The sequence below is a fragment of the Mytilus trossulus genome, chromosome 3, assembly GCF_036588685.1.
Source record: "Mytilus trossulus isolate FHL-02 chromosome 3, PNRI_Mtr1.1.1.hap1, whole genome shotgun sequence".
NCBI lineage: Eukaryota > Metazoa > Mollusca > Bivalvia > Mytilida > Mytilidae > Mytilus > Mytilus trossulus.
The window spans coordinates 81,376,609-81,393,968 of NC_086375.1; the positions used below are offsets into that span (position 1 = coordinate 81,376,609).

The 17,360-nt window shown below is 29.7% G+C and overlaps 1 protein-coding gene across 1 annotated transcript in view; it reads right to left on the minus strand.

Annotated features, from left to right (window-relative positions):
* The window catches only part of LOC134712592 (protein trachealess-like), a 37,438-nt gene extending 21,026 nt beyond the window's left edge, over nucleotides 1-16,412 (minus strand). The window contains exons 1-4 of the mRNA XM_063574306.1: nucleotides 16,314-16,412; nucleotides 13,609-13,847; nucleotides 7,802-7,872; nucleotides 3,465-3,554 (exon numbers count right to left, since the gene is read on the minus strand). Of these exons, the coding sequence (XP_063430376.1) occupies nucleotides 3,465-3,554; nucleotides 7,802-7,872; nucleotides 13,609-13,847; nucleotides 16,314-16,324 (411 nt within the window). The 5' untranslated portion in view covers nucleotides 16,325-16,412. The remainder of the gene's footprint in view (nucleotides 1-3,464; nucleotides 3,555-7,801; nucleotides 7,873-13,608; nucleotides 13,848-16,313) is intronic.
* Between the last annotated feature and the right edge of the window lie 948 nt (nucleotides 16,413-17,360).

A 17,360-nucleotide genomic window follows, 5' to 3' on the forward strand; every position in this document is an offset into this window, starting at 1 on the left:
TATTCACAAAATGGTGTTTTTTCCTGTATAATCCATACAAAATGTGTCATTTTGTCACGCCCCGTAGCTTGAAAAAATGCACAGTGACCTATCATTTTTATAATATTTTTTAACTTGTATCAATAGTTACTACATTTTGGCAAAGTATGAACAAATTCTATCATTTTTATTTTAGACTCCCATACCACCTTAACTAACATACTAATGAAAAGTTTACAACTAGCAATTAAATTTTAGTTTCTGTAACTTAACTTGAGATATTAAATTGAAAATAGGGACACTAGGTGTCATTGTTTATAATGGTACAATAGAACAATGGAAAAGAGGTCTAGAGAACAACATAGAAATAGGTCTCTCTTTTTATGGTTAATAAATCTATTCTTTCAATTTCTAAAATGCTTTTACATGTACTAAGTTTTACACTTATCTATGGTAGCATTAAAAACCTTAATCAATACTGCTGACAAAAACACATTTTTTAATGTTTTTTACAAAAATTTGGTATACATGTAGTATTTCTTTGATCTATATTTTTTTAGTTTCATTGCATTTTCTCGGTTTTATTTGTCTTATCAGCAATCCCATATTTCTGTAGACCTAAAAAATTTAGTGTAAGATAGCCTTTCTTACAAACATCCTTTCTAAAATACCAACACTTTGAAACTGCTTAAATCTTATCCTTTCTGATAAAATAAAAAAACAAACTTTTAACTGTCAACTGCAAACAGTTTGTATATAAAAGGAGAAAATTAATTATTGTAATTTGAGGATTGTTTTAATTTGAGGTTGAATTGTAAATGACAGGATATTATTAATAGCCCCGAGGGAACAGTCATTAGGGGATGACCTCTCTGTCACTGACAGGTATCCAGTCACTACTGACAATAACAAAATTGTCTCCATAATTGAAGAAGTCTAGTTAAGATGCAAAACTGTAAAAGGCAACTTCTAGTACAAATTATTTTGATAGTAATCATTACGACTTATCTGAACGATTGTAAAATGATGATTGTGGTGTTTTGTTAATTTAGTCCGAATCAATTTGTATGCAAACAGATTGCCGCAAGCCTGACATTGATAAACATAGGATCTCTGTTAATGACATCCACAGATGAGGTCCCTTTAATCTATAACGGTGTTATTCCATATTATAATATCGCTAGCAATCATTATTTCTTTATAATTTTATACTGAAATCTAATGAAAGATAAAGAAAAAATTCTATTTAGAATGTCTTATTAGCTTGAATTATGACAAAAAAAATGGGCTTTTAATGACATATATTTGTCATTTTAAATCTTTTCTTGAAATTTACAGATTTAAAACAAAGAAAATATGACATCTCAAATCATCATTTATATTGCCAGATATGCCTTCAGATCATATTTGCACCACAAATCTCTTTTTTCAAATCTTTTCTTTAATTCCAGAGACAAAATTATCTTGGGTATACTACTGAATTAATAACATCATTATAACATTAAATATAATAAAACAATTTAATATGACAGATCATCATATCCTGTTAGTATATGTATGAAAGTTCACAACCTATTAATTAATCCTAAAAAAAGTTAAAATTCATTTATTATAAAAATTATATTTATATGCAAATGTTAAAATAAATTTTCTTTACTTAAACAATTTCATATACGGTTTGAAAAATTGTATATCATGTCTTCTTTATAAATTAAAAAAAATATTCATTTGTAAGCTAGAGTAATTAGTGGAGATCATATTTATGAAGTTGAATATTTTTTTAAACAAAAACAAGTGAAAACCATATTTAATCAAATCTCTTTGACTCCAGTTGTACTTGGATAAAAAAAAAAAAAAAATTATATTCTAACTTTAATAAACAGTCAAGCAGTTATTTCAACATCTTGGATGTAAATGAATGCTACACTACAAGGAAACCTTTTGCAGTACATTGCAAGACAATAGTCAAATAAATAAACAACTACTGTTGGGTTCTTGTGTTTTAATTTCTGCTATGAAGATTGATTAGATTAAGTTTGCATAATGAATGACTTTCTAAGAAAAGGTTTGAAATGTATTTTTACATGTGGTTCCTTTAGGTAGATGGTTGCAGTTATATTTGATGTGAAGTATAAAACATCTTATAAATAGAAAGTTTTAAAATAATTGTTCAATAAATCTTTCAGTCATGGAACTTAAAAAGTACAGGGCTGTTTATATTATGAAGTTAAAAGAGCAGTCCTTATACAGTCCCAACAAGTTTTAGATCACCGTTCAAATGTTCGGTAAAAAGGAAGACTAAACAATACAAATATTTTATATCCTATTATGACAAGGCAGTAAAAATTCTTACCCAACATACACTTTACATGGTATGTTACATTCTTGATATCAGTGCCAATAATATTTATTACTATTGCCAAAAAGGCAGAAAGTAAAACAGGTCACTGGCTTACAAATATCTTATTTAAACATTATTCGCTGGCATTAAGACATAATGTTCACAGTACTGGCATGAATTCAAATGGTTATAGTTTTGTAATATACAAAATATCCAGATGACTTGAATACTTTGAATTTTGATTTATATCACACATCTTATCTAATTAATTAAATTCATATACAACAAATTCTTAATAGCTTAAGTTCCATTATACGCTTGCATTGTTAACATGACTATCATATTTTTTTATTTTAGTTTTAACTTCATCAAAACTGCATACCTAAACAGAACATCACTTTTAAGACAGAAATTGCCCCCTTTTATAGTGCTGTCAGTCTCATCCCAACTTTTGGAAATGAACATCTGTTGTATGTGACATTATCGTCCTTCCCTAGGTCTTTATCACCCTTCTCTGTTCCTGGGTAATTCTTGTATCAAGAGACCAGGCATTATCAGCGATGTCACAATGTGAGAGGAGAAGTTATCAGTGACGTCACAATGTGAGAGGAGATGTTATTAACCTTGCTTTCCTCAAGCTTAAAACCGTCTTAGGGAGAGGGAAAAAGACCAGTAATAGAACGATAAAAAGATAATCAGGTTTTCTTCGTATAGATATCGTAAAATATCAATGAATAGAAAACCTGATAATCTATACTTATCTGGAAACTGAAAGTGTCTTTTTTTAATAACCATACTGTATGGAATTAAAATGTGTTCCATGTGTTTATAAATTTGAAAGAGCTGACATCAATATGCCTTTTTGTTATCCTTATCACTTCATGGCTGTCCTAAAAAAATTCTTCGTTTATATGCACATAAAAGAACCATGACAACCTCATAGTCAGGCAATAGAACAACTGTATTTAGTTACATGGTTGTATGTCAAGGTCTTTTTAATTCTAAAGGAATGTTGTTATTAATTTATATGAATCAAATTTGTTCTGTTCTATGTTTCTATATTTCATTTTGTTTCTAGAGTTCATATAATTTGTTAAGCTCTACTGTTTAATGGTACAAGGTTCTTCAAATGAAGAAAACTTACTTGTGAAAGCCCAAGGTATATTGAGACAGTTTCTGATATGTACAAAAATCTTCCATCACTTCCAAGAGCAAAGGCAAAACCATCAAGAGACTGAAAACAAATATATGCAAATTTAATATGCACAGTTACAGTTAAATTAAATTGACATGCTTTTGACAGATAAACAATATGGTAATATGTATGTATGCAAATTGAAAAACATTTTTATCAATAAAAGACATGAACATTCTATTGCATGCTACTATTGAAACCACTAATTCATAACGTCAAGTTAAAATGTCTTCTTGCTTCCTTTTGTGTTAATTTTGTTTTGTTAGTCTTGAGTAAAATTTGTATCTTCCGCTATAAAACCAGCCATACTCTTGTTATCTTGAGATCCTTGTTGAAGAAAAGTGATCGTAATATTCAAACTATCATTTCTAAATTTAAGTGGCATTTGATAATAAGCAGACATTTTTACATATGTCCATAAAATTCATTTTAATTAAGTTTTCAGATTATAAATAAGTAATAGACAGAAAGAAGCATGACCCAACATAACACTTTGACATACATGATTGAAGTGATTTGTTACTCAAACATCTAATTTTTATACACACAAATGATGCACCATTATAATTGAATTTAGATATGTTTTGACATACCCTCTAAACAACAGATGCAATAGGTAAGACAGATCATAATATAAGTACAAAAAATGATAGCAACAAGAATGTGTCTCCAGTACATGAATGCCCCACTGGCACTTTCATTTTCTATGTTCAGTGGACCATGACATTGGGATAAAAACTCTAATTTGGCATTAAAATTTGAAAGATCATATCATAGGGAACATGTGTACTAAGTTTGAAGTTGATTGGACTTCAACTTCATCAAAAACTACCTTGACCAAAAACTTTAACCTGAAGCGGGACAGACGGACGAACGGACAGACAAACGGACGGACGAAAGGACAGACGAACGGAAGGACGAACGGACAAACAGACACACAGACCAGAAAACATAATGCCCCTCTACTATCATAGGTGGGGCATAAAAACCTTTGAACAGACAGCCATCTTCTGAACACAATATCAACAATTGTTTAGAATGACAATTAAGATCACAGATCCTAATGTATCTGTTGGAATGATAGCCAACAACAAAAATGTGTCCCAAGTACACGGATGCCCCATTCGCACTATCATTTTCTATGTTCAATGGGGGAAAATCTCTAATTTGGCATTAAAATTAGAAAGATCATATCATAAGGAATCGTGTACTAAGTTTCAAGTTGATTGGACTCTGAGATTGGACTTCAACTTCATCAAAAACTACCTAGACTAAAAACTTTAACCTGAAGTGGGATGGACAAACAAACAAACTGACAAACAGATGAACCAACAAAAGGACGAACAGACCAACGGACCAACAGAAGCACAGACCAGAAAACATAATGCCCATAAATGGGGTATTAAAAGGCTTGTAATCTAATGTTGTCTTTGGTTGCTATCTGTTATTATAATTTAAATCAGTATGTTGATTTTCTCTATTTAATTGTTATGTATTTTGCCATCCAAATACCTTTTACAGTTTAGAATATGGTATGGGTTTTGTTCATTGTTTGGTGGGGACCGTATAGTGACTTAATTGCAGTTGAACCTATCCTTGTTCTTTGGTCTTCAGAGTATAGTTTTCTCATTCAATGGCTACTATAACATTTATCTCTAGGTTTTTTAAATATGCAAAAATTGGTCAAAAATTATTATTTAAAACCAAGACTCTTGGCTGAGTAATGGCACAATGAAATTATGTCTTGGTAAAACAGGTAAAATACATACCAGTAGCTTATTCATTATAATGTATTTAACCTGGCTCTTCTTTGATAATCAAACAATAGAAAAATAGGCAAAAAAATATGTAGTAAATCTTTTTATCATTTGCACTTTTATCGGTTGACAATAGATGGACTTTAATAGGCAATCAAAGTTAGAATGAAATTAACATAATAACCCATAAATCTCATGTAAATACATTAAAATACCCAATACAATATGTACAAAAGTCATTAGGAACGAAATCATACATGAAATTACAATAACACCAAATCAAGAACCATTTTAGTTTTTGTGATATATCCTCACAATTGAATTGAGTGAAATCAGCAAACGCTGTTATGGCATTCATACCTTTTGTTAATTTTGTTATGATGCAAAATAATTATTACCCATTTTTTTCTAAATAGCCATCAAATGACACATGAATCGTGTGCCATTGACATTGATATTGTAAATTGACCTTAAATTGTAAGGTCAGCTGATGGTTATTGTCCTTTATTGGACTGGATCTTTGTTGGATTAGGATGGATTATACTGGTATTTAGCATGATCATTGCTTCTAATATTGTCTCAGGAAATGAAAATTGTTCTTTGTGGAAATTCAATAAAATCAAATGACAGAATATGTCATTGTTAACATTGTAATGTTACAAATAGTACTGCATCTAACAAATAATGTTATTATTCACTCATACTTAAAATGTATTGCTTAATTACTGGGTGATTTCAAATGTGGAATTTTATGACTAAAAAGCAATGATTTATTTTTACAGAAAAAGAAAGAAGAGCAGCAGTCATTTTCAGTTTTGTGAAGTAAAAAATCTGATACAATCTTCTAATACACTCTCATTTTTTACCCTTAGAAAGTAGTGTATTTTTTGTCAATGGGTCTTAGCTAAGTCAAAAAGATAGATTTAGAGGTCATTCCTAAATTTGTTTGATTTATAAATATTACTGACAAAAGCTAAGTGTGAAATACCACTCATTCCTTATAAAATTTACAAATTTGAGATAAAATTAAGTTATGACGGTAACTGACCAATTAAGATTAATTTTTACCAATTTAGAAAAAATAATGTTTAATGTAAATATTGTGTTCTTTGAATACTGAGGTGTTGTAAAGAAAACAAATGAATGATAAAGGGGGTACAGTTAGTCTCCATTGTAATACCAATCACTTTACATCATCTTTTGACCAGATAGTAAAACCTTTGCCAAAAGGGAGAGTCCATACTCTCTGCATTTTAAGAACCTTTGCTACAACTTTTTGAGAGGTCTGTAGGTGGCCTGTTGCATGGCTTACCTATTCAGTATGCCCCCATTATCCAGTAGCATTCTAAAATTCTTGTCCATCATCCCTTAAATGCAGTACCTGCATAATGTATTAATTGTTCATATGTTCTCAATCTAAACATGCATGAAATATTTACCACTGGATAAAAAGCAACAAACGACAACTTATCAATCAATCTTCAATGAAGAAATCATAATTTATTTCTAGTTATCAAAATATGTATATAAATGTTTTTTGACTAAATATAAGATGATTTATGAATGCAGTTGGAGACAAATTTGTTAAGTTATATAAATATTTATGCACCAATTGATCTGTAAGTGGAAGACTTTTATATATACTGGGGCCAAAAATCCTGTAAAAAGCAGTCAATAAGATGAATTAAGATTGAACTTTTAATGTTAATACTAATTATCAAATCATATTTTAAAATAAAATCTACATTAATGAAGTGACAATAACAGAATTATTTTAAGAAAAAGATATTTTAACTTGTCATAAAGTGTTGTTTTTTCACAAAATATAATGTACAAATTAGTGTTTATTATTGATAATCACCATTTATTACAAAAATCATTTGTCACTGTCAGAATGAATTTAAATATTAATTATTGGTAAATCTAGTCTCAAAATGTCCAAAGTGGGTGGTGCATGCTCGTGTGTCCATCCAATGAAGAGGGTTCTAATATGCTTTCAACTTTCTAAACTCAATAAAACTTAAGTCTTACAGAACTTTAATATAAATAGACTAATGTGTAGACATATATAGAAATAAAATTCACATACTTTAAAATAAAAAAAATAATTTATGTACACTTTTGTGACAGTGCGAGATTGCAAATTTCTTGAAATGAGTAATTATTCATAGTTTATAAAAGTTTTAAAATAAATATGCTTAACTTATCCAGAAAGGATTCAAGTGAATATTTAAAGGAAGAAGAAAAGTTAATTCAAGATATCTTCTTTATTATAAGTGACTTGCAATTGGTACTAAAATATTTTAAATAACAGAATGAAATTTTTTAAACACTCTGGCTAAATAGCCCGAAAGTTTAACCAGGACTTTTAATACTCTTAAAAGTTTTGTAGTCCAAATATCATACTGATATGCACCAGGAAAAAATGTTCTTCTCAAAAAGCATAAATACCTGTAATATATGTGTCCCCTGATGACTTAGTATAAATACCTGTAATATATGTGTCCCCTGATGACTTAGTATAAATACCTGTAATATATGTGTCCCCTGATGACTTTCTATCAAATCTACACTGGTCAAGTTACGTCGTCTGCCATGCCCTGATGAAGAAAAAAAAAATCATGAAAAATTTATAAATTTAGCTGTTTTTGTTATATTTGGTCGTGAATAATTTTTCCATGATGCAATTATTTACAGAACTATTTTTTTTTTCATGTTAGATCATGGTAGTCAAAGTACCAATGACTGTTAGATCATGGTAGTCAAAGTACCAATGACTGTTATATCATAGTTCATTTCTGTGTGTGTAACATTTTAACGTTGTGTTTCAGTTGTGTCGTTTGTTTTCTCTTATATTTGAGTGTGAATTCACATTACTATAAGACGTGTCACGGTACTTTTCTATCCCAAATTCATGTATTTGGTTTTGATGTTATATTTGTTATTCTCATCGGATTTTGCCTAATGCTGAGTCTGTTTCTGTGTGTGTTGCATTTTAATGTTGTGTCGTTGTTCTCCTCTTAAATTTAATGCGTTTTCCTCAGTTTTAGTTGGTTACCTCAATTTTGTTTTTTGTCCATAGATTTACAAGTTTTGAACAGCGGTATACTACTGTTGCCTTTATTCTCCACTTAAAAGTTTTCAATCAATACAAAGTCTTGAATTAGATTATAGTATATATTAATGTGCAACAAGAAGAATTTATTTGTCAAAACACAGTGATTAATATAAGGTACAGCCATACTTAAATAACATGTACCCTCAACTATGCATGATCATCTAAGTTGTGAAAAGAAAGGACAGGTTCAATAAGCACAAATATTGCCCATAATTTTCTCACAAATATAAAATAAGGACTTATTGACCCAGATCACAATGAATCATAGCTAAAACAATTACAAGATAGGAAATAGGTTTATTTGTTGAAAAATATTGTAAAAGCATTGTCCTCATGATATCACAAATAACATTAAACTTTGACCCATTTTGAATGTGAATACAAATGCTTTATAAGTCGAAAAAAAAAAGTTCTATTTCACTTTCTTATATGTCTTTTATTTACTATATACAGAGCCAGATTTAGGGGGGCCCTTTTGAGAAAAAAATTTGGTTGCTTATATAGGGAATCACTGAAGCGTGACGAGAGCAGGCTCCTCTTAGGCAGCCAGTGGGCTCCTCATTATCAAAATTTCTGGATCTGCCACTGATATACATTTTTAATCTGGAAATAATGGACTTAAATTTGGGGCCAAACATCACACTAATACCAAACTTACTCATTTGATGAACCATCATTTGATTTTTTATGCTTTTTAACTCTTAAAAGGCCATAATTCTTTCAAAAAAAAATGAGAACCTAGCCAATCTGAATTTGTAATGAACGGCTGTATAGAGTGGGGTGCTAATTTTTGCCTTAGTTTTCCATGTTTTTCTGCAGTTTTTGTTCAGGTCTTTATGTTTTTTTTAAGTATACTGACATTTCTATATGAAGATAAAATCAAAAGCAAAATATTCTAAGCTTAAAAACGTGTTTCTTTGGAAAAAAATCAACTAGATGAAGTTTAAACAAAATAAAGGTATCAGTACATCTATAAAACATTATTCCCAAGTGTAACATCATTGTCAATGTTGTCATGTACATCTACCACATCTTCCTTTTCCCATTTATAACAAAAAACTAGTAAAAACAGAACACACATACTTCCAACTCTATGGAAATTGATTCTAAAGAATTATAATAAACTCACCATACCTCAAGCACAGTGAGGTACCGATAAAATTGGAAAATTCAACTTTTTAGTTTAAAAAAGCTTTTTACTGGATGTGATCAATTATAACACATGTGGTTTCCTTTTTGACATAAAAATATCTGTGTTAATAAGTTTAATTATCCTTTCCTTTTAGGTCAAATATGTCATTCCAATTCACATATAATGATTGATTAGTTGGTAAACCAGGTTCATTATAAAAAATCAAACCAAAATCTGTAAAAAGATCGATAATGCATTTATTATCTAGTGCTAAAACCTCAAGCCTGGTTGTATTACAAATGTATAATTGTATGTTAATATATCTAAAAATGTCAAAAAAAGGATAAATTGTTATTGATCTACTATACTAAAGAAGAGAAATCAGATAACCAAAAAGAGGCTATATGGTGAAATGTCTGGGTTTACACCACAAAAATTGAAGAATAATTCCTTTTGGAATTCGCTACATTAGAAATAGGAAGATTTCATGGTGTGCAAATATTTACATATTTTGCAAGGATTATACCTGAAACAAGAGGCTCTCCATAGCCTGGATTGCTTCAGTCTTAAATAAATATATATCAATTCATTTTGATATTCATTTCACTTTTTCTTGCCATCATATATGTTTACCTATTTGTTAATCTTATTTAGGGACTTTTTAAAGATCTTCTTGATAGATCAAATTTTCTAAAGAACCACAATAGTTCTTGACAAAAATGCAAAAAGTAATGGGTAAAAATCACCAATTAGGGGAAATAACTGGGTTTTTTTAAGGAGGCTCCATGGTACAAAAAATTTAGAAAAATGAAACATTTTTTTGTTATAAATTTTATTTATTACGTATACACTATCAAGTGTTAGTTACTTTTTGATATGGTACAAAAAAATGATTTGTTTTGGCCCAGAGAACTGTTTAATGTTTATATCATTGAAAAGCTCCAAATTATCTCCCTTTGGTGCAAAAATGGACTTTTTTTGCATTAAAATTGAAAAATCTTTTTTTATTCATCAGTGACCTATATTTCTTCTTTTTAGCTGTACTTAAATTAAACAATTGTAAAATTTAAGCGATTTCTGCAATTTAGTGCTTTTATTTTGGATATTACCTATATTTCAACAGAAAAAAAGTGCCTTTACAAAAAAGCATGAAAAGACATTTATTTAATATTAACAAAATGCACATCTGGTTCAAAAGTTGGTCATGGTCATTATTAGTTTACTATAAATGTGTCTTTTGATAATCTGTGACATTGGGTAGCTGTCTCATCAGCATATACTCTTCATCTCAATTAATGCATTTAACATTTATTCTAAATTGAGTGAAAAAGAGGGGGGTTAAAATAAGTTGATATGAATGCCAACTGATTGTATGAACTCTAGGAGAAATTACTTTAACAACCATTGTTTTCGTGAAATGCATGCATTCGCAAAAAAAAGAAAGACAGGTGTACTGCATAGATTAAATAAATACTTTGAAACGTAATCTTGAAATACTAATAAAACAATGTACGATCAAATAATCTCCCAGAAACATCACATGTAAATGATTTCTATGCAAATATCTACAATTAAAATATCTGTTATGCTCTGACGTAGGTCTATTACAACAGAAGTCCAGCTTCCATTTCAGTGACTTTTTGAATTCTAAAGTTAGAAAGATAATGTTAACATATGATAAGGATTTATCTGTCAATAAAGTCAACCAAATTAATGCTAAGTAACAAAGATATTACCTACGGGTCAAAGAAAAACTGCAAAGGCTATACAACTTGAAACATTTGCATCTTTCTGTTTCATTCAACCTCTGACCCTATTGGTTACGCTTCATTTAGATTGCTGGCATATCAGATAACATGCTTGAGTGATAAATCAAACAAAAAACAGTATCAAAGACCAGATAGGAATTTTGGTAACATCATCTACGAACAATGTAATTGCAAGTAAAAAATTACATGGCTGGGCGAAATTTAACCGATTTAATAAAAAATGGGTGGGAATTAAAACACCTGGTTAAATAGATATACTACTTTACTATTCAGCTATCTTTTATATGATACTTCAATATCTATATATCTTGATGAATAAAAAGACTTAAGTTATCAATAATAACCTCTTTCAAATTTATTTAGAATTGTATATGCTAAGTCGATTCTTTTTTTTTAATTGACACACAAATAAAAGAATTTTTACTTCTTGCCTCTGAAATCTATGGTGTTTAAAAACCTTTTGAAGAGCTTATAACTTGATTTAAACCTGAAGTCAAATGCCATGTCATGAACATGCATTACCTTTATGAAGTCAGCATATTAATCTCGCTTATTTATTCTTCTTCAAAGCTTTAATTATTATCTATTAATGACCTTAATTAAAGTTGATAAATGTAGTAAGATTCAAACGTGAAGTAATTAACTTTACAAATATTATTTTCTGAGTGCTAACATATTGTCCAGTGACAAAAATATACTATCACTGTATCTAGCCCAATTCAATGCACACATTAAACTTTTTTAGCCTCTAAAGAATCAGAAATTATTTTAAAGGCAATATTTATCATATAATCTTTTTTGCTTTGTGTACTTCCTTATTTTACATTGATTACCTATCATCTCTACTCTACTGAAGAGAACACCAGTTTGAGTACAGATAATTTCTACTGACCAGAACATCAGTCTGAACACAGAAAAAAATCTACTGAACAGAACACCAGTTTGAGTACAGATAATTTCTACTGACCAGAACACAAGTCTGAACACAGAAAAAATCTACTGAACAGAACACCAGCATGAGTACATATTACTTCTTATTACCAGAACACCAGTCTGAGTTCATATCATATCTACTAACCAGAACACCAGTCTGAATACAGATAAAATTCTATGGAACAGAACACCAATCTGAATGCAGAAAATATCTACTTACAAGAACACCAGTCTGAGTACAGATAAAATACTACAGAAAAGAACACCAATCTGAGTACACATGACTTATACTAACCAGAACACCAGTCTGAACACAGAAAAAAAAATCTACTAAACAGAACACAAGTCTGAGTACAGATAAAATTCTATGGAACAGAACACCAGTCTGAGTACATATCATTACTACTGACCAGAACCAGAGACGTATATATGTCTCTGCCAGAACACAAGTATTAGTACAGATAAAATTTTACTAACCAGAACACCAGTCTGAGCAGAGATTATTTCTACTGACTTAAAACAAGTCTCAGTACGTATCAAATTTTACTGACTAGAAACCCAAGCTGAATACAGATCATATCTCCTGACCAGAATACCAGTATGAGTACAAATAAAAGTCTACAGGACAGAATATAATAATCTTCCTTCCCTAAGCCTACATCACCATGCTCTGTCGCTCAGTAATTCTTGTATCAAGACTTCAAAACGAGACCAGGCATTATCAGCAACGTCACGATGTGAGTGGAGCAGTTATCATTGACGTCACAATGCAAGAGGAGATGTTATCAAGCTTACTTTCGTCAAGTGTAAAACTGTCTTAGGGAGAGGAAAAAAGACCATTTATAGAACGATAAACAGATAATAGGATTTTCTACGTATAGATATCATAAAAAATCAATGTGTAAAAAACCCGATAATCTATACATATCAACTGACTAGAACACCAAATTCATATAACATTGCACCCGTATATTACAGCAGCATATCAACAAATGGAAAGTTTGGCAGGTGTATATCAAAAGAGATAGCCAGAGCATTTGTCTGAAATGTTAACTATAAGGTCTGTCCTCTTTGGGACCAATTGTATCTGAGAACCAATAGAAGAAATATTGCAGATATGAATTAAAATTGAAAGAAATAAAGAGCTGGAATAATAATTCATGAAAATCAAAATAAGCGATTACACAGTTATTTTCTATGGTCCTTTTAATAATCAAGTGCCTGTCATCATCTGTTATTCATATTTGTTGTGTGTTATGGGAAATAAGATATTTCACCAAGTTTAAGACCTAAGTTATGGTACAAAAACTGTCACACAACAGACAAGGTCTTTGGTCAAGTCAAACAGTATTTCTTTTTCTAGTATCTGCTAACTTTGTCTTACCTTTTAAATTTTTATTATTTGGTAAAGCATCTCTGTTCCAAGGTGGATCCCCATGATTAGAAAATTCACGTAATTTGAGGTAACTTATAGAAAGACGGATGATGGAAGCTTTGTCAAGTTGACTTGTGATTGCAGCAGGCAATGGCAATAACTTTGCAAGTTCATAAAATTCATAATTTTCTTTTCCTCGCCTTGATCTGGCAGCATCCCGTGATTTTTCTTTTCTTAACTCCAGGATGCTGAAAAGAAACATATAATATGTAAGTTTTGTGTTAATAGTAAAGGCTTTTATAGAATTCTGAACTACATGTACATACATCAAATTTTAAAGGACTGTTTCCAAACTCAATCTTAAAATCTCATGCCTCAAATATATTTTAAATATATTTTTTAGGAGCACCTGAGATCACCCCCAGTTTTTGGGAGGGTTCGCCTTGCTTAGTCTTTAGTTTTCTATGTTGTGACTTCTGTACTATTATTTGACTGTTTGTCTTTTTATTTTTAGCCATGGTGTTGTCAGTTTATTTTCAATCTATGAGTTTGACTGTCCCTCTGGTATCTTTCATCCTTCTTTTACATGGTAAGTGCTTCTGACTTATTTGTTTGGTAATAATGACAAGTAGGGTTGAATCAATTCTTTTTGTTTTTAAGAAAAAACTTCTGTAAACCAGGAAAGTTTTCAGTTCTAGAGCAAAAATTTCTTAAAACCTTTGGGTGAAAGATTAATATTAATATCACTCTATTTCAACCCAGAATATCAGGAGAGATTTAGGGAAAGTTTTATGATTTTATCAAGTTTACCTGCCAACTAGAACTACTATTTTACATAGACCAGCACTTACTCAATAGTGCATCTATATCACAGGACATTAAACTTACAAAATAAATAAAATGAATTTACAGGGTATATGACTAGATCTGGATGTACTTCTCAAAACACTAAAAATGTCACCAATGAAACCTGTCTAGAGAAAAGTGACATTTCCATATTGGTGACTGAATTAAATCATTAACGCTGAAACAAGATTGAACATTACTACATAAAGACCAAGATTAGCTGCAAATCTGAAGAATATCATAAGTACTATTTTATTGTAAATGACTAAATTCAGAGCATCTTGGGGATTTTTCAATCAAAACGTTGAAAGTTTTACGAGAAAATAAGAAGTACAGTGCCTAATCATAGAGAGACACAATAATGAAATATAAAGCCCTTGAAAAAACTTGTGGCAATTTCTTCCTCCCCATTTAATCAGCAAGCAGGAAATAAAACGATTATATTTTTTCTACTGTATCCCTAATGTTATTTTCTTTTACCAAGTTGATGGGCATTTACCGTACACTGCAATATGAGCATGAAGCGTAATTCTGTTTGCTTTATTAGATTACCATAGCTAAAAACAAGACAGTAATTTATTTTCACTCTATTTCAATAATTGAGTAATTTAATTATTCCAATAGTTTGTATGTTGATAAAGGATTATAAAAGACAATGAAAAATATTGACAGAAGATTGGCTTTAAACTCGCGGGATTGCACCGGCCAGCGTATTATCACTGTGTTCATCACAATGTTATTATTAGATCAGCCTCGTATCAACGAGAATTACTCGCCTCACAAATCAATTATCAAAGCCTAAGTAAGTCAACTTGTGGGTTAATAACATTAAATACATCCAAACAGTATGTCTATCACTTGTTAACTTTGCCTCTAATAATTATTTTTACTTCATTTGCAAAAGAAAAGGAAAATGAAATTTAATATTACATCTGAACTTTTGATATCAATAAATTTGATGAATAAATAATATTCTGAAAATGAAATTTTAGAGAGAAGAAAACATCATCTAATGAAGTCCCAATTTCAATTTAAAATTATCACAAAATGATTCATAAAAATTAACAATCCTTATATTTTGCTTTGAAATACATTCTTTATTCCATTCAACATAAGTGTATGAATATTCCTCTTGTTAATAATAAATATATAGAGACCTATCCTTCAATTGAATAAACCATGTTCATCATATCTTGTAAAAATATCATCATTTTAAAATAAATTCCATTTGTAGTCCTGAACTGCAATAACTAACAATCTATTATCCCAGCTGTTTATTTATACCCTACTTTGGATGGAATTGTGGACACCCTACCCTCCACAGACATTAAAAAAGGTGGCAATTAGGACAACTATAACTGCTACATTAAGTTTAGATATAAAATATTTCAAAAAAAACTCTTACCTTACTCTGGGAACAGTATATATATATATGTTCCTGCCTTACTTTAAGCAATTTATACTTCTGTTCCCATTTTTATAATATAGACATGTTCTAATGAAAATATCAAATAGATTTAAACTGTGAAAAATAAATAAATCTATTTTCAATAAAAGAAGATTTAAGTGAAATAAATTTCAATATGCACTTCTATTGTTGCAAGTTTCTTTACCAAGTAAAATCAACATCTAATTATTTTTTTTACAACAAGCCTGTTTTACATGCTTAAAGATCTTTTAACATTCATACTTGAATACAATGAGATGTGGGGTAAACCTCAATGAGACAGAAACCAACCAATACAAATATCCAAAAGACATCTTTTTTAAAATGAGACAATTATGACGGTAAAAACTTTATATTTACTGCATCTAATACATATATCAGTAAAATGAATACTAAATTTCATTACAGGTTTGTTACTTACAAAAAGCCCATGTTTAATGCACTTTTAAATAACTCTCTTTTAAATCTAGTTTACAATAACCTTAAGTCCAATGCCCTTTGATTCTGTAAATAAACAAAGTAACGTATTGAAATGCACAATAAAAATTTTAATATCAATCATTCTTATTTTAAGTCATTATGTACAAAAAAAGAAGATTTTTCAAAAATATTATAACCTATGATTTATAAAAGTGGGACAATATCTAAAAATTGCTGTTGGAATGAATCCATCATTATTTCTATAAATTCATCAATGAATATTCATATATAAACACAACTGTAATGTTTTCTACTATATCAAAGTAATTAAAATTCAGGTAGTAAATGTCAAAATGATTGAAAAATGAAGCGATGTTGTGGTAGTAGGAAAAAATTACATATGCAAAACAAATTACGTGGTTGTTAGACAATTAAGAGCTCATTTTTACAAGAAAAGACAGAGAACATAAAAAATTAAATGTTATTTGTCAAAAATACTTATGTCAGCTTTTCTGACAAAAAAAATATCTTGCATTTTTTCAGCCTGTGATGCATTTGCCAAACATTTAAAATTGTAATGCTTATAATGGGTAGGCATGCACTTTTTTCTGGTATTAAAGAAACACATTTTTTTTACAAGTTTAAAGTTGATGACAGTTAATTATTCAATACCCACAGCGATTCATGCATTTGCTAATCTGGTTAAAAATCAAAATATCGGTACTAGGATATTCATTTTATTGTAACTGTACAAAGCTTTTAACTTTTATTAAAAAAAGAAATAAAAAGCATATGCAATAATACAGCTTCTTCACTCCCATCCCCTTCCCTCCAAATTTACACATAATACAATATTTCATACTTTTACTTATAATAAGTTAACATTCAATTATCTAATTGATTTTTTTTATATAAAGTACAAGCTGATACCTAAAAGGTCTCAGTGATTTTGAAGATTTTCATTGTCCTTTTTCAAAAATGAATATCAATATAAAGTTATGTATTTTTCCATATTTCAAATGATACTTTGATTGTTTTGACAGAATAA